Here is a 22,533-nt window from a genome sequence, read left to right as displayed (position 1 = left end):
TCTCACCGAAGGCTACGACCAAGCAACTTTAGCTTGTCGCTCAAACATTAATTGATGCGCACCACTCTTTCTATTGTGTCTTGGGGCTATGCAATATTTGCATGCAGCTTTACTATTCATCTACGACCCACCATCATTGAATTTTATTGTACTACAGCTCGTGACTGTGTACCAGGATTGACACGAAATTGCAATCCTTGAGCTCGGCAAGATTGAAACGGATCTCCAATCCTTGAGCTCGGCTAGATATTATTTCTAGGTGCCAAATCGCATTGCCACTGCGTACAATGATGGGTCATTTGAGATGAATAAGTTTAGGTTGGATATGAACCTCCACCTATAATCCGCATATGTAGAAACCTTGTCAGGCGATCTCATTCACCGCTAAATTACGAATTGTCACTTTGATGAGACAATATTCCCGCCGTTAGGGGGAGATAAGAACACAAGTGTTCAAGTGGAACGACATGAATTGTCGTGGTTTGTCCCCACTAAGTCTCATCTTGATCACAAATGCTTATAGTGTTAAAGTGACGAGATCACATGCTGCAAATATGTCTGCAAGGATTGATGTCCTACAAAAGGACATGGCGCGACCAAAAGAAGTTGGTCTTGGTGCCATCACCATGGATGGTGATATGGTGACGCCATATAGTGGCAAAATTGGTGTCACAAGGCCGTGTGGCTCCCAAAAAGGAGGGAGACCCTTAGGTTCGATATATTCTTGCACTAGGAAGAAAGCGAGATTGGCACAACCTGATCCATTGATCAATGATACTCAAATCCGTCTCATGAAGTCTGAATTGTGATTATCGTTGGGGGACGCCTCAAACGTCAAATCCAATCCATATAGAGATCTCTACAAGTATTACACTAGTGTACATGAGGACGTGAGATAATGAGTCTACTATCAAACCACCCTTCGTTGATGGATATCAACTTAGTTGATTGGCCTAATGGAAAGATGCGATCTAGCATTAACAAAAAGATAGGTCCTTGGGCAGGTGATGCCGACACCGCAAGCTAAACCCTATCAACTATACCTTTGTTAAATAGCGTAGTGAGAACAAGAGCTTAGACTCACCTTATGGCGCAAGGTCTCTCACTAACACGCACTAGGATCGACTACGATGAGATATGCTCTCGTAATGGATGTCATTGCATTCCACTACTTTGTCAGTTTGGTAATTTCCGAATAACTGAACATGCAGCCTATGAATGTGGTCATAATAACATCTCTACGGGATCAAAGATATACATGAAGGTCTTAAACGGACTTCATTCATCCGAATCAAGTGGCTCCAGACCACAGTAGCACGCGTTTGCTAAAGCTATTGAAACGCACATGGATTCTACTTGATTTGGAAGGGATATGGTGAATTATGTCTTTGCGTGTTCATTCCGGATTTACATGGACTCTTGATGGATCAAGAGATGCCAATATGTATCAACATCCGAAGAAAAAGATCTTGGGAAGACACAGTCTCGATAAGGCACTCGATGACTGTATTGATGATGATTTTTCATCAATCGGCTTAGGCGCTCTAACGAAAGTGAGGCCTACATATACTCCCATGATTAGTCAAAGTCTTTACTCTAAAGAGAGATCTGTTGTTTTGTCTAAAGCAAGATGACAAATATGTGTTAAGAGATGGAGTTTCCATCTAAGTACAATTAGACGCATCAATGTACTCAACACAATACGAAAGACTTGACATCTCATTCGCTATGAAAAGTTGTAAAGCTAAGTGTAGCTATGCGCCCACGCAATGCCAATGTAATGGCAGTAACCCCTTTTTCAATACTTAATAGTATGAAAGGTTGAGGCTTATTCTATCCCTACATAAGAAAGACACATCAAAAGCGAAATCAGAATCTGTCAAGTTTTGTAGGTCAACTTCCACGAGACCTATAAGAAATCTCACTCACTGGAAAATGGTGAAAATGGTACCATTGGAAAGGTCTATGTGTTTACTTTCCAGGGAGACCAACCACTTGATCATACCTATCATATTGAGTGACTTATGGCCGTTTTCGTAAAGTAGGACGAATCTGTCCGAAAATCTGATTTTGGCAAAACAGTCAACTTCGACAGGACTTTGTGAATAGCTCCTAACGAACCAGAACGTGTGTAATATACGGTTGGAAAGCTAAATGAGTCTAGTTTCCAAAACCGTTTACGGTTCATTCATATGTATTTCCTAGAGGAAGTTACGACTGTTCTAGTAATTGAAGGTGATGCTGCGCGGAAATCTGATTTCCTGCACGAACTTATGTTTTGAGTTCACAAGCGGCCTTCTCCTCAAGATCTAAGTGTAAAAGATCATTTGAGGACAATACGGCATGATTTAGTTAATCATTGCTTAATGCCACATTTGAAGACATGTTAAAAAGCATTGACATGCTAAGTTGTTGAAACTTCCGTGATTAGTAAGAATCAGGAAGAGCCCTATGATTGATGTAAAGATCAGGGGGAGGTGCGAACTTCAGGGGGAGTCTAGCACATACATACATGTCACTATCAAATGTGAAGGGTGCGTTGTACTCTTTTTCTCCTACGATCAAGGTTCAGTTTTTCTCCCACAGGGTTTTTGTGACTTGACGAGGTTTTTGACGAGGCAACAGATCAGCACCATCGGCATATCAGCGCGCGGCACAAGGGGGAGTGTTCTAGAATATTCTCTATGTGTGTCTTGGCCTTATGCCAATAGGATATGTAGTTTGACTAGATCTATGTATTCATATCCTTACCATATTGGTACTATGTAATTCCATATATAAAAGGCTCTTATCAATGAATAAGATGATGATTCTCTTGCTATCTCTTTGTCTCTACACTTTATCCTTCATCACATCTAAATTTTTATTAAGTTATCTAATTTTATTTACCAAGTTCGGTTTTTGATATTACGAACTCTATATTAACAAGTTCTTTTTATGTCTTTATTCGTAATTCGATACAAACATAAAAAGTAAAACATATCAAATTTAGAGGGATGCAAATTTTAATTTTAATTTTCAACTCATATAAGTTTGGAAAAGGAGCTAGAACGGCGTCGTTTGCTATTGCTTTGTGACTTTGTGCTGATCCTAAAACCCTAGAACAGCATCAAAAACCCTGTAGACCGTTTGCTAATATGTTGAGGAGAACTAGGAGGTTAGCGAAGCAGTACTGCTTCAGGAAGAGTAAAGAAACCCTAGAACGCACCAAGTACGAGAAGAAGCGCAAGATTACGGCTTCTATACAAGGTAATTAGGGTTCATCTCAACCTCTGTTTTCTTTGGGCTCCCTCAATTTCTAATTATTTTGTGTTAATTTGCAGAGGGGAAACCGATTCCGAATGAGCTTCGAAATGAAGAGGCCAAGCTTCGTCAAGAAATCGATCTCGAAGATGACAATACTGCTGGTATTTACTCTGTTGCAATGCAATTTCTGTTAAAGCCTGAGATTTTTACTTATCAGATGACATTGACATGAAATTGCAGTAATTTTTCAGTTTTTTGTTGGTACTAGTTTGTCAGTTGTTGGTGGTAAATAACGTATAGGAAATTGACTGTTTGTGTAATCCGGTAGCGGTGATAGTTTTGCTGATTTTTGTGGATATGGTTTGAGTTCGATTTAGGAGGAAGGAAGATTGTCTTTGATGCTTCTGTTGTTTTAGGGAAGGAAATAAATAAATAAAAAGAATATGAGAAGGATGGATCGTTATGTTTCGGTGACATTGGTTGAATGTTGGACAATTTAAGTGACTGTCCTTAGGCTAGTGAACATTGATAGGGTGAGATTGGATTCGAGACAAGCAACTATGAAATTGTAATTGCTAAAGATCTTGTGGAATAGATGTTTCAAAGTGTAGTTATGTTGATCAGATGATTGTTGTTTGCTGTTTAAAAATTTGAAATCTGGAAAGTTCTGATGCGGACTGTAGTGCTATTTCATGCAAGAAGTTGAGATTCAGAGTTGAGGTATTGTTAGCTAAAAATGGGTGTTTTCGTGGATTTTCAGTTAAATTTTGAATGTTGAGAAATTCAGACCATGTAGGTGCACCTTGGAGTTACCAAGTTATTTGGATGAAGTTGAGTTCCTGAAAACTTTTTGCTCCTGTAGGACTGGGCTGAACTTCCTTCCTTTCTTTCTTCTGCATCATTTATCTACTAATCAGATGACAGGAAGAAGAAGATAGTGATTGAATAATTCATGAAGTGAGATGAATTTAGCTGTTATTGTAGATTAAGTGCTTTCAGTTGTGGCTACAAGAAGAAGGTTGTCTTCAGAGTTTCTGGTGATTTTGCAGACTGGGTGGTGGCTCATCAGATTTATCTTGGGCTAACGATCTCTAGACTTAAGTTCTAATTTTTGAATGAAATTCTGGAAAAAGAAGAAAAAGATTACTGAAATGAAACGAGATATCGTAGGCCATTGGATGTGAGATTGGACACGTGTCAACATCTTATAAAAAGGTTAGGCAGTTCAGGTGGTTTGTGAGGTTAGGAGAGGATCCGAGTTATTAAGAAAGAGGTTATTTGAGAAGGAAGAGAAGGTTTTAGCTGCTGTGGTTTTAGAGAAATTCAGGAATAGAGAGCAAAGGGAGGGATAAAGCAGAGAAATAGGGTAGGTGAAGAGAAACAAAAGCTCCAAGCCTTCAGTTATACGCAATTTAAAGCTTTTAGATTTTGGAATTGAAAGCTTTTAGATTGCTTGTTTGACACGCAGTTGATAAATATTTGAGAAATACTTTTACATGTATTTTCATTTGATTTTTTGTTGTACACTTTATCTGGCTGTTGATTCTTCATGCATTTTCTAATCTCTAGTCCTGTGGACACATATCGATGATGAGTATGCCAAAGCATCCAAAAGAGATCCCAAAATATTGCTAACTACTTCCAGGGATCCGAGTGCTCCATTATTACAATTCACGAAGGTTAGCCTAGCCTCTTTTTCTTTTGAAATCATATTAATTAGTCATCTAGATGCACTTTCGGCATCCTTGTCGCATTCGAATCATGCATTATAGGTTTATTGACTTTTTTTCTTTTCAAATGACACTACAGGAACTGAAACTTGTATTTCCTAATGCACAAGTACTGAATCGTGGTGGTCAGATTGGTGATGCTGTTTTGCAAATATTTTTTGGTTTATTTTTTTTTTTTCCTTGATTGTCTTTTCATGAATTTGTGGTCTGGCAATCTTGAACTTTTGTTTCTGTTGTTCTTACGTGGATATTTTATACAGATACACACATTACACCCTCTGTGTGATATTAAATTTTATTCTTGGAAATTCAGTTTTCATTATGTGAAAATGTCAGCCTTGATTGCTTATGGTATTCAGTTGCTTGACGATTGTTTTACAACCATATGACAATCAGCATGCTAGCTGCCTTTTGCCACTAGTCACGTTCTATTATTGTCCATACAGTTGCATCTGTAAGGACTGAAGCTAATGGTCCCTGTGATTAATTTGGATTTTCAGCATAAAGCTTTACCTTTCCCTGCCTTCTTTCTTAACAATATTGTAGACTTGCATTACATGTGAGTAGCAACTTTGATAATGTAAAATGTCTAGTTATTTCAGCTTCGTGGACAGTTTTGTCTCTTCGATGCTGTCGAAAACTTGTGGATCATCATGCTATATTGTTTACTCATTTTTTTTTCCTGAATTCTATTTATAGAAAAATAAATCAGTTTCATAGCTAATAATATTCTATTAGGAGGTTTTCAGAGGGCCACTACCTGAGAACACAGAATTATAAAAGAAACAATAAGATAAAATGAAGTAAAAGGAATTCATAACAAAATTTGGAAGTCTAAAGAAGGCTAAACACCAGAGATAATATTTGTCCTAGTGCTACCTGGTATGTGGACCATAGATTTTTATGATCTGAAGTGTTGGGCATCTTCCATTGTTGAGGATCTACATGACTATAATTTTATTTATTCCCAAACCATGCAGGTTCTTTCTGAAATTGTTGAAAGTTGCCGTGCACATGACTACTCAGATGTTGTGTTGGTACATGAACAGCGGGGTAAACCTAATTGTTTGAGTGTATGCCACCTTCCTTATGGACCAACAGCTTATTTTGAACTATGCAATGTGGTAAGTAGTGTACTTAATCTTTGTACTAATGTGAGAAATATATATTGAGATTCAAACTGATGTAAAAACAGCCGAAATATCTAGATAACAGCAAATTTATTGGGGACTTAAGCAGCAGAATTAGGAGTAAGTAACTCAGTGATATAGATTAAGCAAAGGGAGGACTGGGTTTCAGAGTGCTGATTGTCAGTTCTGTTATAAAGGGTATAATTTTATTGCCACAGGAATCAGAGTTTTTGGGTTACCATAAATTGTACATATGGAAGAGACTGTCCATCTTTATCAGCCAACTCCCCTGTTGCCATCTTTCAGAGTTTACCACTCTTCATATTACTTCGTAACCTTCATTGCAGAGCATCAAATTCCCTATAGGTTAGGATGTTCATATAATTAACTTCAAGGGTTAGTCATACCAAAGAGTAAAATTGTTTATTATACCCACCACAGAAGTCATAAATTCACATTTACTAGAAGCTATTGTTGACTGAGTGCTATAGTCAAATAACTTGGTCCCAGATTGGAAATCAAGCAAAAAAAGGTGATCAAATAAAACTGAGACAACCCATATGAAATCCATGGACCATTATTCTCTGCCCAGTAAATCCAGGCAAATCCGTTAATCTAGCAGCTGCCCAGTACAAATAGATTCAAGATTTATTTTAGGAAAAGAACGCTCTTCTTTTTTTCCTTGCACTTTCTTGCTGCTTTTTTGACTGTCATTCTTGCACTCGATCTATTTAGTGTGGGAAATTTGATAATTATTTTCTACTTATAGGTTTCAAGACATGACATCAAGGACAAGAAAGCCATAGGAACGGTGCCACAGGCTTATCCACATCTGATCATTAACAATTTCACGACTAAGGTATCATATCTCATCTAAGGATTTCTACTCACTTTACTGTACCCAATATATTGGCAATATTTTTGTTCAGAGATGATTATCCTTATCTAAATGAATAACTGTTGCAGTTTTTATGTCTTAATTAGTAACATTGAAGATTAAGTTTTTTCTGTTAGAAGCACCATTTATACCATTTTTTCCTACCATTTATGTCAGACACTATAGTCACATCCCTCCGTATTTTTGAGTTGGCGTATTATTATATATTTACATCTCTTCTTAATTGTGATAGTTGGGTGAGCGGACAGCAAATATTTTAAAGCATCTTTTTCCAGTGCCAAAGCCAGATACAAAACGCATAATCACTTTTACAAATAAGCAGGACTACATTTTGTTCAGGTTTGTTGTCTCATTCACTTTCAGTATTGATTTAGTAAGCAGAGATACCTTTGAATCCATCATATAACTTTGAATCTCTTCTGGCCAAGTGTGCACGTGTTGCTTTGCTTCTTGTTAACAATTTGAAATCTACAGGCATCATATTTATGACAAGCCCGGAGGGTCCGTAAATCTGTTGAGCTGAAGGAGATTGGTCTGCGGTTTGAGTTGAAGCTTTCAAGGTTAGTGCTTTACATTCACATGCTGTATGTTATTATTGACCCCCCACCCCCCACCCCCCCCCCCCCCCCCCCCGGGGAACCCCCTCCTAGGTTCCTATCTAGGTACTAACTTGTTTGAGACATGGAACTTGAGCTTTTATCTCAAATTTTTGCTCAAACAAACGTTCCTTTCAAAGTAAATATGAAAATGAGTACACTGCCCAAAAAGTTACCTCAGAATTACCAAATTGTGCAGTGGAGTGTAAACTACTAGCCAATTTCATCTGTTGATGAAAACTCGTACTTTTTGCTTATGTCTCACATTATATCTAGTATTGGAAGTCTCATTGATGTAACTTTGTTTACCGCTAGTACACTTTCTGGCTTTGTGTTGCAGATTAAGTTGGGGACAGTGGATCAATATGAAGCCCAGGATGAGTGGGTCCTCAAACCCTACATGAACACAGCTAAGAAACAGAAGTACATAGGGAACTGGTACAAATTTTGGAATTACTTTGTCCATGTAGTTTTTAAATTTTGGAATTACTTTGTCCATGAGTGGGTTCAGGTTTTTAAATTTAACTGGTGTATCCCTAAAAAAGCTCTCATTGATCGACAGTTTTGTCCATTCCGTCACTTAAACATGTTAGACGTGGCTTCTGATTTTTTTGGGTACAAACGAAGCCAAAAACAGAAAGAAAAAACAAACTAGATACTAAAGCAAGCACTAGTTTTTCTTGATGTAGATATGGCACAAGGGTCATCTAGAAACATTTGGGCAGCATATGGGCAGGTCAAAGACTCAGAGAACCAAACCCTGATCTTGTGTGATACTGCTTGTCTTTCTTTTGAGTTCTTGAAATCGAGATTTTGTAATAACTTAATAAGCATAGAGCAATGTTCTAGCCAGTGTAATATATGGAATTTTACCTTTCTGTTTCTTCTTAAAAGCAAACGTTACGATATGCGAGATATGCGAGTCACAAGTTTAGAGAAGTAAATAATTTTTACTAGCTCAATATCGTTTGGTCTAGTGACATAAGTCTCTCATTGTAAGTGAGAGGTCGTGAGTTCGATTCACAATATCATAACACAGTTATTTGCATTTGATAAAAATATTAAAAAAAATCTTTAGTGGAGTCGTTTTTTTTTATGAGAAGAATTTACCGGAGTCATTTGTTACTGACATTTTACACACAACTCTCGATTTCAAAAAAATATAATGAAGAATTCAAAAAAGAAAAAGAAATGAATATTTATTTTTTCACAGTAGAGTATATGATTGGATGTGGGTGCTGGTCATATATAAAATGTAGAGTCGCATAGGTCTTTGCTTGTGTTTGACTGTCTCGAGAGTGGTGACTCGAAACTCGAAAGAGGCAAGAATTAGAAACTAGGGCAAATCAATACCGATCGTCTCTGTTGATAGCTCAAATGAATGCTCACTCTCCCTAGATTCTGAAACCTCTAATGCATGTTACATTCCCAGAGAAGCATCCCAACAAATCGTCCTCTTCAACAACCGCTCAAAGCTAATATGGGCAAGGTTTGTCGGCTTATAACTCCATTGATTCTCATTTCTTTTTGTTTTCTATCTTTCATCTACTTGCTTAGTTTGTCTGAAAATTACTATATTGATTGTGTGATCAGTAGAGACAAGGGTTTTGGGTCTCCTTGATCAGTAGAAAATTACTAGCTACTTTCATTTTTTGGGTCTACTTGCTTAGTTTCTCCTTGATGCTCCTTGATGCTTCTATTCATATTACCCCTCAACCCCTGCATGCAGTTTTTGGTACAATTTTATTTTGTTACTGTATCTGTTACATTTCCTTGTTTTAAAGAGGATTTCCAGAAGAAGATGCAATTCGTTTGATGAGATATAAAGAGAAATGTCCAAACAATGAAATGTAACAGATACAGAAACAAGATAAAACTGTGTCATACCTTTGATTAGTTCTTGAACATCCAAGTCAAATTGGGAAACTGAAAGAAAAAGAAGTATGAGTTATTATTAACACATACCCAAAACAGAGGACTATTTATATAAAATGATTTTCCAGTTATGTAACAAGAGTGAAGAGCTGTTATATCAGTGTCGATTGATGTAATGTAAGAGATCATAATATTTCATCTTTTCATCTATATGATTTCTGCCTGATTTTGTTCTTCCCCTAAAGCACACTGTGTTCACTTTTTTCTATCAACTTTATTCTGATAGTATCACTGCTTCTCATTTACCCCTGTAGTTGTTCGGGTCATCTTTTTGGGACCCCCATCTTTTGAGTTTTGGGGTTTCTAGGAAAGTGCTATCTTTAATAGACCAATAGGACTGGTGTCGTGTATCATATAAGTGTGCGGTCTTAGGTAATATGATTGTTAGCATGATGGTCTTGACCGTCATTCATAATACGAATCAGCGCTTTCATATTTGTTTCTTCTTTGTGCTAATAAATTCACATCATAATATTGATGACCAGGTGGTAGATAATCAATTTAGTTGGAAACATGAATTAATATTAATGTGAATTATAAGGTTCAAGTGATATCAATTTGACTTTGGGAAAGATCAGACATTAAGATATAATAATTATCGGTGATCAAGAATAGTAACCTGTTGTGACTTTGGCCTGATGCATATTTGTATTATTAGTTGAATTGGTTTGTTTCTGTTTTGCTTTTGTAAAGTACAAGGACAGAAAACTGTACACTGTTTCCTCCTTGATAACCATGCCATACTATGGAAATGAAAGCAAACCATTACATCTGAGCTTTTTTGGAGCAGACTATGCAATCTGATCTCATGTCCCTAGGTTACGAGACTCCATTATAATTGCTTATGGACAGTAAGATGTTGATGATCGACTGCACTTAGTGTTTTGAATAGTCTCTAGTTTATTTTGCACTGGAATGGAAGCTAATGTTCCATTTGTTAAAATTCAGCAAGATACAACTAAAACAGGTGGAGCTACTTCTTCCACTACTGGGGTTCTACATGATGAGGAGGTGGCTAAGCTGTTTCAAGCCTTAATACAAATGGCCTCCCGCGAGCTTGATGGCACAAACAGGACGCTGAAATATTTGAAGTTGCTCCTTAGTCTGTCACCCACGGAGTACACAGGAAATCTTGAGAGTTCATCGGAAGCGCTGGATTGGCTACGAAGGGTAAAGAAATGTTTCAATGTTATTGATGTACCTGGAGACCTAAGAGTTGTGTTTGCTGCCTATACTCTTACTGGAGCGGCTGACTACCGGTGGGAATTTGTTGAAAGTACCAGGGATGTGGAATCCATGACTTGGGATGACTTTGAGCAGATATTTTTGAATAGGTACGTTCCTGAGACTATAAGGCTAGATAAAGCCGATGAATTTCTCACTTTGACTCAAGGGGAAATGACAGTGTTTCAGTACGATTCTAAGTTCATTGAATTATTACGGTATGCACCTCAGCTTCTGACTTCGGATACAGAGAGGGCGGAGCACTTTCAACGCGGGTTGAGGCCTTCCATCCGGGTGGCTTTATGTGGTTGTAAGTGTGATACTTATCAACAGGCGGTGGCAGCAGCACTGCAAGCAGAAAAATCTGAAAATATTGACTATATGAGTGTGCAAGAGTCATTTGAGGGAGCTTCTGGTGGAGGGGGAAAACGGAAAAGGAAGCAGTATATTTGCCACCACTGTGGTGAGCCTGATCATATTCAGCCTCAGTGCCCATATAATCCGTGATCCTCCTCACTGTAATACTGAAGCAAAACAAATGTGGCCCTTTTTTGAGAGATTACTGAAGCAAATCAATGAGACGATGTGCTAGTGCTAGCTGATGATGTTTCTTTTGTCACTGTTTCAATTTGCGAGGCATGTATGTTTATTCTGTATTTTATAACTCTCGTGCAACGTACTTTCATGGTTTTTATGTCTCCATAGCTTCCTTAAATCTATGAAAGAGTGGCTTATGCCTTATTATGCCCGGAGCGGATTCAGTACACCTTGGTGCACTTGAACCATAACAGATTAAGCAAACGTCCGTTACTGACAAACACAACAAGGACCGCAGAAAAAACCCAGATTCCCAATAAAAACTTTCCTCATCAAAGAACACTCGGGTAAAACCCAGCCTTTCCAGCCATGCCTCATAAGTTCGACCCCTCTCATAGGTCATCGACGTCTATGTCCGCGTCACCGGAGCGAGGTCGGCGCCGTCGGTCTCTCCCCAAGAGATCGGAAAAAGAAATGTCGCCAATCACGCCATCGAGATTGCTAAGATCATGGAACACCAGATTTGTTGTTGGGGAGAAGAGAAAGAGAGTGGATCTTAACAAGATGAAGCTTTTCGGGTGGATAGATTTGTGGTGGAAGCAATGAACCTTTGAGAGATTTGACGAGCTTGAATTTGGTTCTGGTGATGATGGTTCAGCGTCAGCCATGAATGCAGTTGGTTTTGGATCAGAATGATACAGAAGATATTGTGGTCATTGTAATAAGTGGAGACTAAATTAACTAGAAGGAATCATGTGCAAGGGTGTCTATGATAGGAAAATTGTACCAATAGTGTTAATTCTTTCATTTAATCTCAACCTCAAGATTTTTACAAGCTAGCTGTCCAACTTTTTCTTTAAATTAGACAAACGTGTGTGTATAGGAAGCGTTGTATATTATTTTATTTCACGTTTCTAAAACGCTCCTGTTTTTAATAAATTTAGGAAAAAAACGCTTCCACGTCCCCGCTTCCGATTTCATGTAACGTAGCTCCCAAGTTCAACCCCTCCCAAGTCATCCAAGTCACCGGCACGGAGGTGACGACGGCGCCGCCATCTCTTGCGCTCCTTAGATCCGTCTTCTCGGTTTCTTCTCACAAAAAAATCGGAGAAGACATCACCAAAACCACAAAGGCCTCCGCATATGTGGTCCTCCGCGTCACCGTCTAGAATTGTCTCCTTCTTCTTATCGAAAATAAACAAAACCTCAATACATGGTTACTCATAATTTTTAATTATTTTGATAACGTATGTATGTAAGTTAGCATACACAAGCAAGAACTGAACTATTGTAGTAGCAATCGATTGTCATGGGTAGACAAACAAACATGTATGTTGAAGTCTTTCCTTCATTCATTCCTCATATTACTATGTCATGAAAATATGGGCAATGTCAAATATTTTGCTTGTCTTATCTATGTTTCAAAGCGCATGAAATCTTTACACACTCATTAGCATGTTCAAGTATATATAGGAGTGACTCGAGTCTTTTTTGTTTCTCACATGATGCAATTTAGGATAAAATAGCAATGCAAAATAATTGTCCTTATGATATTCGTTTGTGTCACAATTGACATGATCAAATGTATTATATTAAATAATGATACTCATAACCAAAATTTTATCTAAATAATTTTATCACATAACATTTTATTTAGATAATGTAGCTCATTTGAAAAATAACTATAGAACAAAACGGAGTTGGCTCAATCCGACAAAATGAAAATAATCTTAAGAGATAATTTTGATTCAACTTTAGTTGACTCATGTACTTTTTTCATTCCCTTTAAAAATGTAATTTGATTAATTAGGTTAATTTTAATTGAAAATAAATTATTTATTACAAATACAATAAAAATTATAAATAGATAATCATACCTAATCTTAATTCTAATAGCAAATTTTACACGCCTACCCCTTATAAGAGAACATGGGATCTACATCATTCAGAATGGGTAACTAGGTAAATTCCATATTTAATGCGTTTAAACAGAATAAATAAAGAAGGATAAAAAGTCTCACTAAAACATTTAAAAATCGTATTAATTACGTTTAGGAATTAATTGCTAATTAATATTTACCCTAGCCTTACTTTTACCATGTTCATTCAATTTTTTTGTCTCAATTCTTTTTAACAGTGTTAGTCTTGGTGTTAGTGTCATGTAGTTAACTGCATTAAATGAATGATAGTGATTGGTCAGTCATAGTTGGTTCACATGCGCCATGGTGCATACAAGAACTTTCGTATTACGCCTTATGCTTCTCATAAGCCTGTTGACTCTTCAATCTTATGACAATTTCTCCATAGCTTCCTTCAATCTTATGACTTATGCTTTACAAATCCATCTTGGTAGAATGGTAGCAATTTCTGCAGTTTTGGATTAGAAAAAAGAAATCAAATGACAAATTCTATTTTCTAGGTGGAATTGTCAAAGCCAAAAATTTTACCAACTGTGACACCGTTAAGATCCTCACAAGTTGATTGAGAATTTGTGAAATCAAATGATCATTGATTCATTGTACATCCATTATATCCGGTTTACAAGTTCTTCCAAGTCCAAAGTGCAGTCTCTAATGTATCAGAGTCGATCTTCACAAGTTTTCTTTCTCTCTAAGGGCTTAGTGTTGTCAAAATGTCAAGTATGTCTCCCCTAGTCAGTGGTCACAGTTATTATTTTTCTTGGTGTTACCGAAACACTCTTTCTGCTGTTCCCAACAAAAAAAAATCACTCATTTTGTTTTGTATCTGTCACGGGGTAATCTCGTTTTTTTTTTTCATCAGATTAAAATTTTTGGAGGAGCCTGTGAATTTAGTTAAATTTCATAAAATCTACACTCTTCATCTAATTTAAGGGTTTTAAACATGACACATCACTCTTAGATCAATTTATCCTAAACCATGGTTGATTTAAGTAAACTGTTGTCAACTACAAAACAAAAGCAAACAAAAAAGAAAGAGCATAAACATTGATTTATATTGTTTAGTCATGTACATGTACAGAGAGATTTGACTATGATCAGTGATCAAACCCTAAAACCGAACAAGACTTGAATGCCTTGACATCATAACCAAAAAAAAAAAAAAAAAAAAAAAACAAAAAAAGAAAGGATGTTGGGGCGCTGCATTTCTGGTTCTTCAAAATGGGCAGGTACTGTTGTTGATTATATGCATTACGTGTTGTCAAGGAAGGATTTCGAAGGGGAATTGTAGCATATATGAACAGGTAAAATATATGGCTTAGAAGAGAGATGCAGATAATTGAGATGTTCTTCAATTCTGACATAGAGGCTAAGGTCTCTCTCTTAATTTTTCAGGTTTCTCCCATATCCTAGCTTCATAGCTTGAACAAAAAGAGATTCACATACATGCATTCTTGAAACCAATAATCAAAGATTAAAGTGGTGTCCAACCCCATGGTTTAATTATAGTTTAGTCATACAGATTTTCTTGCATTCTACCATACGATTTGCTTTATCCTCTTTCCAAACTGTGACGTACACTTTCATCATGCACTTTGTGTGAGCTGAATCATGGGAAGCAAATATTCTAGCTGAGTTTTGTGTAAGCTGAAACACAATTTGGGGAACCGAAATAATCTTTACTGAAGTAATTTGTTACCGACATTCAACACACAAGTTCTGAAGTTCATGCTCTACATGTCGACTCAGTTGGGGATTTTAAGCTTCAACTTATGCTAGGCTTCATTATTTGGCAGCCACCACATTTCCTCCAAGGAGATTTTAGACAACATTGGTTACCCTCGAAATTGGAACCGGAGGCGTTTTGATCTTGCTTAACGCAGTTCCAATTCCGAATTCTAAGAGCTCTCCTCCATAAAATGCATTTCGTGGAAGTTCACATACCATAAAAGGAATTTACCCTAGAAAAACATACTTGGTACCTCATGTATTACATACTTCTAAGTTCTAAGTTCATGTTATTTCATGTGATAGTTCGTGTATTACATGCATGAGACTTACAACTTACAATATCATGCATCAAAAACAAGAACGTTGGGGAGTAGACAGTATTTGCACAATTGCACATCCCACATTCGGGATACTATCATTTACCATTTTACAGCACAAGGTGTTGAAGCTCAAGTCCAAGTTCGTTACTACACTTCCTCCAGGCAAACACACTCACCAGCAGGTTGGCTAATCCCTAATCCTTAGTACAATGGATCAGAAGAAGTGTGCGGGGTTACTTTCCCATGGATACACAATTATCACACCTCATCCGGCAAGCTTAACACTTGCATCATTGCTACCATCTGAACAGCAGCAATGCTTACCAACATTATCATTTAGAATAGGAAGAATCAGAGAGTTCTATGCTTATATTAACAGTTAGATTGACTACTTGAGCCCAAGTCGTTCCCGCAAGCCAGAAAATATCTTTCCATCTTCATCCCCATTATGAATCTATGATTAGCTTTTTATCCTCACTTTTGTTTCATCTACTTAAATTAGACAGATAATAAAGAGAACATCAAGCTTGATACATGCAAAGCCAATAAACAAAAACCGACTACAAATGAAAAAACACTTCCTGGAGAAAAGAAAAAATTAAGTGCAAAAAAAAAAAGAAAAAAAAGAACAGACTACGAGGAGAAGAGACATCTCTCTGGAAGTGAGAACTAAAATAAATACATTATAAACAAATTATACACTTCCCTCAATATTCTTTCGAGTCTGTCAGAATTTCATCTATGATTCTGATTTCAACTATCTTAGTGCCAAATAGTGTTTACCAACGTCCTTTAAATTCTCTGCTACATGAATGACATGAGAACATTTTCAAAAGCAATGGTGAGCTACTTGGATAACCTACCTATGGAGAGCTAAATGGTGAACTTCTGTCTCATACCTATAGAAATGTATGGATTAAAGAATGTTGACAGCCTGAAACAGACTAATTGTATCATATGGCTTTTCACTCGCGATTCAAACTGATTGGCTTCTGTTGTCCCGAAACATGATGAACCATGAATCTCATATAGCCAAGTGATGACAAGAGATGTACGAGTAAACTACCAAGGAAACTCCATCTCAATTGCCGGACTACCGGCAAACCTACCCAAAACCAGATGTATTTTCTGCGATGTAAACAATGTTTCTGTGATCTAAGTGCTCTCTGAATAAATTTTAATGTACGTTTATCCACTGCACATTACTCTGAGGAAAAAAATTAAAGCACGATGTCTCTGTCCTTTCTACTACCATCACTCTTAAATTCACAGCAAGCAACATAAGGACCAAATATCTCAATTCAAAATAATTGCAGATTAATCCTTAAAGAAACCATTCTTACCAATGGAAAAAGAACTAGGTTGCATGACTCCAACCCCAAACTGGTACTGGCCACCTGGCTAGGTGCTCTATGACACTGGCAGACCCATCTATGGGCAAGAGAGGGCTCATGCACCCACTGATATAACAGACAAGGATTAAGCCTCAATTTTGAATATAAGCCCACACAGCTTAAGCAATTTCAACATAAACAAAGAGATGCACCCTTTGTCCACTAAACTCATGCCACAATTGATCTCAACATAAGTACCAGAGATTCACAATGCGTAATAAACATTGTTGTAGGAAGAAAACAAGTAGTATATGACAATTAAATATCTGTATTTTTGGTTTTTATTCATTAATATACATATATTTTCAGCATATCTCTCACTAACCCGACACCTCGCCCCCACAAAATTAAAATCCTAGGTCCGCCACTGCTCTATGACACACACTAGCATTCCCAAAAGCAGCAAAAAACTCAAACCACCCATCTCTTCACGTTTTTGTTCCCTTTTTTTTTTGGGAAGAAAAAGCAACTCCCTGAATAGAATGAAGCAGGGTGTACATTCAGAACTCGCCAGGGCAGCCTGAATAAATCTAGTGCCATAGCAGCAACTGATAGTAGCTCCCTAGCCAGAAGCTCATCTAAGGAACAGATGCTAACTTTTTGAATAGAAGACACCAACAAGGGCATAAACAACGAAAATTAGAAATACAAGATCAGAACTCCGAGGTGTAAAGGAACACTTATTTCCCAGGTGTATAAGACTGGCCATCACAAAAAGGCAAAGACAACTACCAAACCCATGGTATAAAATCCCCCAAACCTCACCTGCCCAATAGTAGAGAAATTAAGGTGGCAAAACACCTTACATCTTGTGCTGAAAACAACCAGGTAGAAGACGCAAACCAAGCTGCTGAATTAACTTTCAAATGGATCAACAAAGTCAACATGAACTACAACACCTAGATTCAACCCAGACCCAATGGCCCAAAACCAGATGAAGTAAACATCCGCTTCTGGTTAAACCAGCACACTAACCAATCCCCCACGTCTACCTGACCACCTGAACCTTTAGCGGCTGGACTAACAGGTAAGCCATTCTAACCAAGTTTTAAGTTACCTCTCAAATTGTTCCATACCCCAAAACCTGTAGTTTTGAGACCCATCCTTGGGATGACAAAAGGTCGTTTGCTTAGAGGGCAATAAATTATGTCCATCTTCATCCGTGCAAATTTGAAGACCACAGGATTTGAGAAAAGATACCAAATCTGATTCCTGAAGCAAGACACAGGTCAGGCTTAAAATATAAATAAATAATTACATATTCAGCTGATAGATATGAGTATACAGTTATCAATAAACTACCTTCATAATCAGGAGTTTGGATAAATGTGACAGAGGATATGGATGAAGCTTGTACCCGCAACTATTGATGCAGGACACAGCTAAAACTCGAACCTGTAGTAGTTTCGAAACAGAAGAACAAAAAAGTCATTATTTTAACATTACAAACATTAAAGCAAGTCAGCCAAGCTGTCGTAACAAGTAAACACGACTTGGAACTGAAGATGAACAAAATTCATGTTCCCAAAGATATAATAACTAATAATAAAAAGAACTATACATCGTTTACTTAGTTAAAAAGATTATCATATGACCTCAAAATTCAATTGTTTAGGGGGCCTCACCTCAAGAAAATATGTTAATATTAAAAATAAAAACCATATCACCTCAAGATTCATTTGTTTAGGGACCTTCACCTCATGGTAATATACAATCAAGTCAGCTACTGCACTACAGATTCAACCTTCTTTCGAGGTTTGTTCTAAAATTCTTTCTAACGTCAGGAAACTGAAGCGGCCTCCCTAAATGCTTTTAGCATTGTTATTTTTGCAGATAAGATTTCACTCAGATCAATACTGTCAAGATTTACAGGTGTTCTAGATGTCTCTCATATGTTCCACACTCTGAAACAATACATCATCTTTTCAAAATTGTCCATACACTAATTTGGTTTGGTCACCACTCATGGTCTCAACTTGTTGTGTTCCCTTGGTTCTTCCGGTAACGAAAGAAAATCTTATTGGCTAGTTTTCTATTTGGAATTCAGAGTTCCAATCTATGGAAGAGTGTATTACTATTTGTTAGAAATTTGGGATCGGAAGAGTATCCATTTCTTTTTAAGAAAAATTACAAATGTTAGAAAAGCAGTAATTCATTTTCCATATTCCTAAGAGTCTGAAAAGCTAACGAAACTGCTATTGATAAACATAGGAAGAAAGTAAAGATAGGAAAAAAGTAAACAAAATAACAAACTGAATTATAATGGTCCGGTTTCATTAGCAGGACAAACATCAGTGGGATTTATTATCAGAAATTTGATGGTCAAGAAGTGGTTGCAGGCTTCAAGCCTTTGGTGTATGCTTTGGTTATCCCAGAGGAAGTTCAGGCTTTTGAACATCTCCACATAAGTTCTTTGGGAGTCTCAAATTCTAATCAATACTCTGAATCAAAGAGCTTAAGTCCCTTGACGCCAAAATTCCCAAGAAACAGAGCCCAAAAAAATCCCAACTCCTCTCCCAAAGTAATCCTGCCTCTTCACAGCTATAAACTTCAAAGATTCCCTTTTGTTTCTTTTCATCCAAACAACTCAGAGGACAGCTAACACCCCACAACCCCAAAGGACCTTGGCCTTTTTTTGTTGCCAAAAGCAGAAGCTTTATGGATTAGCAAATCAACCCTTCCAACTAAAGTCTCCCACATCATTGCACCCTACCAGAAGACCTTTTTCCACAAAGACAACAACTTCACAGTGCACGAAAACATGATAACCAGTCTCCCCCTGCAAATTACACAATACACACTAGTAGGGGAGAAGCAACAATTGGTCTCCTTTGTAGAACACTGCATGTATTCACTCTCCCGTGTATCACCAGCCATACATATTTGTGAAGGCCACTTCTCAGCAGACAACTTGTCAATCTTGATCATAAAGTTAGCCAACCTTGTTTTTGGTTTAATAATTTTGAATATGTACCCTAATAAATCTTTTGATGCTTGTACATTTATAATCCCACACAGGGATCATTATATTAATGTTATTTTGATTTAAAGAAGAAAAACCATACCACCTCAGGGCATCCAGCATTTAAAATAGCGCAAAACTGTCCAAGTGATCTTTTTTCTTTTGGGTCATGCAAGTTGGTCCATTGAGTACAAAATTTTAAACCCAGAAAAGTAATGAAAAAAAGATAGATAGTCATTTACCTCATCAACATAAGGCTCGATGATGCAATATTGAAGATAAGATGCCTCGGCTGCTACAGTACTTAAGAAACGTCTATAGTTACCCATCCGGAAATATCTGTTACATAAATAGTTTCATGCCAAGAATTAAAAAGCAGTTACGTCAACAACAAAGAAAAGGGAAAAAAAATATCAAAACAGTCGAAAGGGAAGTGAAAATTACCTTAAAATCTTTCGGGAAAACTGCATTTCCTTTGACTTGATTAATGAAGAAGGCACATGACTAAACCACCAAGAAAGTGACTCCCCCTAGGACCAGAAGAGGCTATATTTCATATATAGAGGACTTCATACAAGAAGCTATAAGAACTTAATGAAAATAAATAAACATAGATGAACAGAGATCAACCATGGGTTGGCTATGAGAACCAAGATGAAGTAGCACATAAAAAGAACAAAACTCAGCCTCGTTTTCGTAAGTAGAATTGGAATGACGGTTTGCATCATACAGATTAAATAGAGATGTTAAGGTCTTTGCAAGCTGCTCCATGTTGAGGTGATGCATTGGAGAAGTATTTTGACTGCTGCAACCTCGAAGATTATGAAGAGAAATGATATGAAATTTAACCTGTACAACAAACTAGATTAATAACATCATTTAAAATTTCAAAATGTTAAGAGCTATAAATCCACAAAAATAAATAAACAAGTTCATTTAAAAATAAATAAATAAATAAATGGATACTATGTATACTAAAGATTCAAATTAAAACTATTTCCTAGCTATGAGCTTGCTTAATATCGCATGGCAAGAAAATCCAACAAAAATCACCTATTTGGCCTCCTAACAAAATTTAGCAACATAAACAAGTGTTGTTTTAATATTCAGAAAATGACCCTTGCACTACAAAGATAAGAAAAGAACCGTTGAACTCATTTTTGTGATCAATCATAGCTTTACAGAGTGTGCCTTAATACTTTAGTTCTTAGTGTCTGTACTTGGGTTTGATGCTCACAACAGCTTTCAGGAATAGTGGGTTCCCATATTGTTCTTACTATTATTTTCGAGAACCACCAAACATAATCACTAGAGGGCATTGGCTAAACACTTCCTTTTTCTCAACATATATGCAAATGTGTGTGTATGTGTACTATGTATATGTACTTATGATAGGTGTGTATCCAAACTTGAACTACATAAATTGCGCCAAACTTCTTTAGCGTTACCAGGTTCAACATTAACAAGAAGCAATCATTGTATTCGCCTACCCTCATTGCATGATTAAAAATGACATACCATTTTCTGGTACATTTGAATTGCTTTCTCCCCGACAATATTCTGCATGCTAAGATCCTGCCTTATGGACCTGGTCCGATCAAACAAGAAGTCGTGAACCACTTCAAACGGATAGTCTCTCGAATCAAACAGCTTCAAGAGGTAATCTAAAGTATCCTCCAAGACAGGAAGCGGCCGAACATCAGACGGTTCAACTTGTTTGGAAGACATAGTTCTGAAAAACTATAACAACAAAACAACATGTGTTAGCTTTAACAGAGAGTAGAGTAAATTGTGTCACATGAGAAGTGTACGAGGTACCTTTTTAACGGCAATGGAGGGTGAAGACTGAGCTGGGTTTCCATTAAGCCTCTCAAAGGGTGCCAAATCGCGAAGCCTTTCACGTTGTGCTCTCTCAGCTTCTGTATTTATACAAGTAATCAATCATCGAGTAGAGAGCAATCAAATCAATTAGATTTGGAGATTGGTTCGCACCTGGGCACATCAAAGTGCAGGTGCCTGCGATGGGGAGAGCATCAGAAACGGTGGCGTTTTGGACTGAATCGGCGGAGCTAGTTCCACCTCTGCGCCAGGATTTGCCGGTGGTTGATCTTGAGCCCCTAGAAGAAGAAGAAGAAGAAGAAGAATGGTTTCTTTGACGCCCTCTCCTCTCCATGCCACGTTCGTCTCCCTTCTTCCACAGTCCAGGTGTTTCAACTCTGAAATTCGATTTTATTTCATTACGAACTTTTTTTTTCTAGCTCCGATACCATTTTACCCCATGCTAAAGCAAACCCACTTGTATTACCAATAATTGTCCCTGTAGTATGTAGTATCTAGTATCTCGGACAGCTTCTCTAAATTTCTCTAAAACGAGAAACAAAAGCTCAAATCACTAAAAAAAAATGGGCAAATAACACAAAAGTGTCATTTGAAGGTACAAATGATAAAAAAATAATCATTTGTTCCACATGTTAAAATGGTAACCCTAAATGTTATCAGATGATAAAATAGTTACTTAATTATATATAATATGATGTAATGGTTGTGATTAAGTGTCAATTATGATAAAAAAATACATTTTTAAATTTTATGGATTTACGGTTCTACCCTTCTGTTAGTTTCTCTCGTTCTCTTCTCTATCCGTTACGCTTTCTCTCAGCTCTTCTTTCTATCTCTCTGTTACCGCTTTCTCTCTGTACCTGATCTCGATCTCTCTCGATCTCTCTCTCGATCTCGATCTCGATCTCTCTCGATCTCGATCTCGATCCCGTCGGCGCCACCTGAGTTTCATCGTTCGTATCTGTGACACGGTGGCTCCATCAGTTCCGGCATCCACCGCCTTCCAACGCAAAAGAGGTCGATGATTTGCTCAGACACAATGTTTTGATTTCTTTCTGTGTTTAATCGTTAC

General features: G+C 37.2%; 2 protein-coding genes and 1 pseudogene across 3 annotated transcripts; 2 read left to right on the top strand and 1 right to left on the bottom strand.

Moving 5' to 3' along the window:
• The first annotated feature begins 3,126 nt into the window (after positions 1-3,126).
• Positions 3,127-8,478, top strand: LOC101302780 (annotated as a pseudogene). The gene is made up of 10 exons (XR_185146.1): positions 3,127-3,249; positions 3,324-3,407; positions 4,816-4,925; positions 5,056-5,085; positions 5,957-6,100; positions 6,876-6,965; positions 7,237-7,343; positions 7,479-7,564; positions 7,941-8,038; positions 8,290-8,478. The product of XR_185146.1 is annotated as a U3 small nucleolar ribonucleoprotein protein IMP4-like (transcript).
• Positions 8,479-8,907: 429 nt separating this feature from the next.
• On the top strand, positions 8,908-11,148 carry LOC101302487. Its single transcript, XM_004306425.1, has 3 exons — positions 8,908-9,089; positions 10,484-10,869; positions 11,010-11,148. The coding sequence occupies exons 1-3, from the start codon at positions 9,018-9,020 to the stop codon at positions 11,071-11,073; spliced, it is 522 nt and encodes a 173-aa protein (XP_004306473.1). The 5' UTR covers positions 8,908-9,017; the 3' UTR covers positions 11,074-11,148.
• Positions 11,149-15,367: 4,219 nt separating this feature from the next.
• LOC101302198 (SAC3 family protein 2-like) lies at positions 15,368-21,829 on the bottom strand. The gene is made up of 10 exons (XM_004306424.1): positions 21,615-21,829; positions 21,441-21,541; positions 21,141-21,362; positions 20,253-20,471; positions 20,067-20,152; positions 19,865-19,961; positions 17,963-18,055; positions 17,718-17,872; positions 16,610-16,726; positions 15,368-15,569 (listed from the first exon to the last, which is right to left on the bottom strand). The coding sequence occupies exons 1-9, from the start codon at positions 21,793-21,795 to the stop codon at positions 16,624-16,626; spliced, it is 1,257 nt and encodes a 418-aa protein (XP_004306472.1). The 5' UTR covers positions 21,796-21,829; the 3' UTR covers positions 15,368-15,569; positions 16,610-16,623.
• Between the last annotated feature and the right edge of the window lie 704 nt (positions 21,830-22,533).

The sequence above is a fragment of the Fragaria vesca genome, linkage group LG7, assembly GCF_000184155.1.
Source record: "Fragaria vesca subsp. vesca linkage group LG7, FraVesHawaii_1.0, whole genome shotgun sequence".
Taxonomy (NCBI): Eukaryota; Viridiplantae; Streptophyta; class Magnoliopsida; order Rosales; family Rosaceae; genus Fragaria; species Fragaria vesca.
Note: the sequence above shows the minus strand (reverse complement) of the source record. Positions and strands in the feature narration are given on the sequence as shown.

Coding starts and splice junctions, on each gene's coding strand:
- LOC101302487 (XM_004306425.1), top strand. CDS start 9,018: ATGTTACATTCCCAGAGAAGCATCCCAACAAATCGTCCTCTTCAACAA. Junction 9,090..10,483: donor TCAAAGCTAATATGGGCAAG/GTTTGTCGGCTT, acceptor GTTAAAATTCAG/CAAGATACAACTAAAACAGG. Junction 10,870..11,009: donor GAGCAGATATTTTTGAATAG/GTACGTTCCTGA, acceptor CTTCGGATACAG/AGAGGGCGGAGCACTTTCAA.
- LOC101302198 (XM_004306424.1), bottom strand. CDS start 21,795: ATGGAGAGGAGAGGGCGTCAAAGAAACCATTCTTCTTCTTCTTCTTCT. Junction 18,056..19,864: donor TCGAGCCTTATGTTGATGAG/GTAAATGACTAT, acceptor AAACTACTACAG/GTTCGAGTTTTAGCTGTGTC. Junction 16,727..17,717: donor GGTATGGAACAATTTGAGAG/GTAACTTAAAAC, acceptor CTGTTATATCAG/TGGGTGCATGAGCCCTCTCT.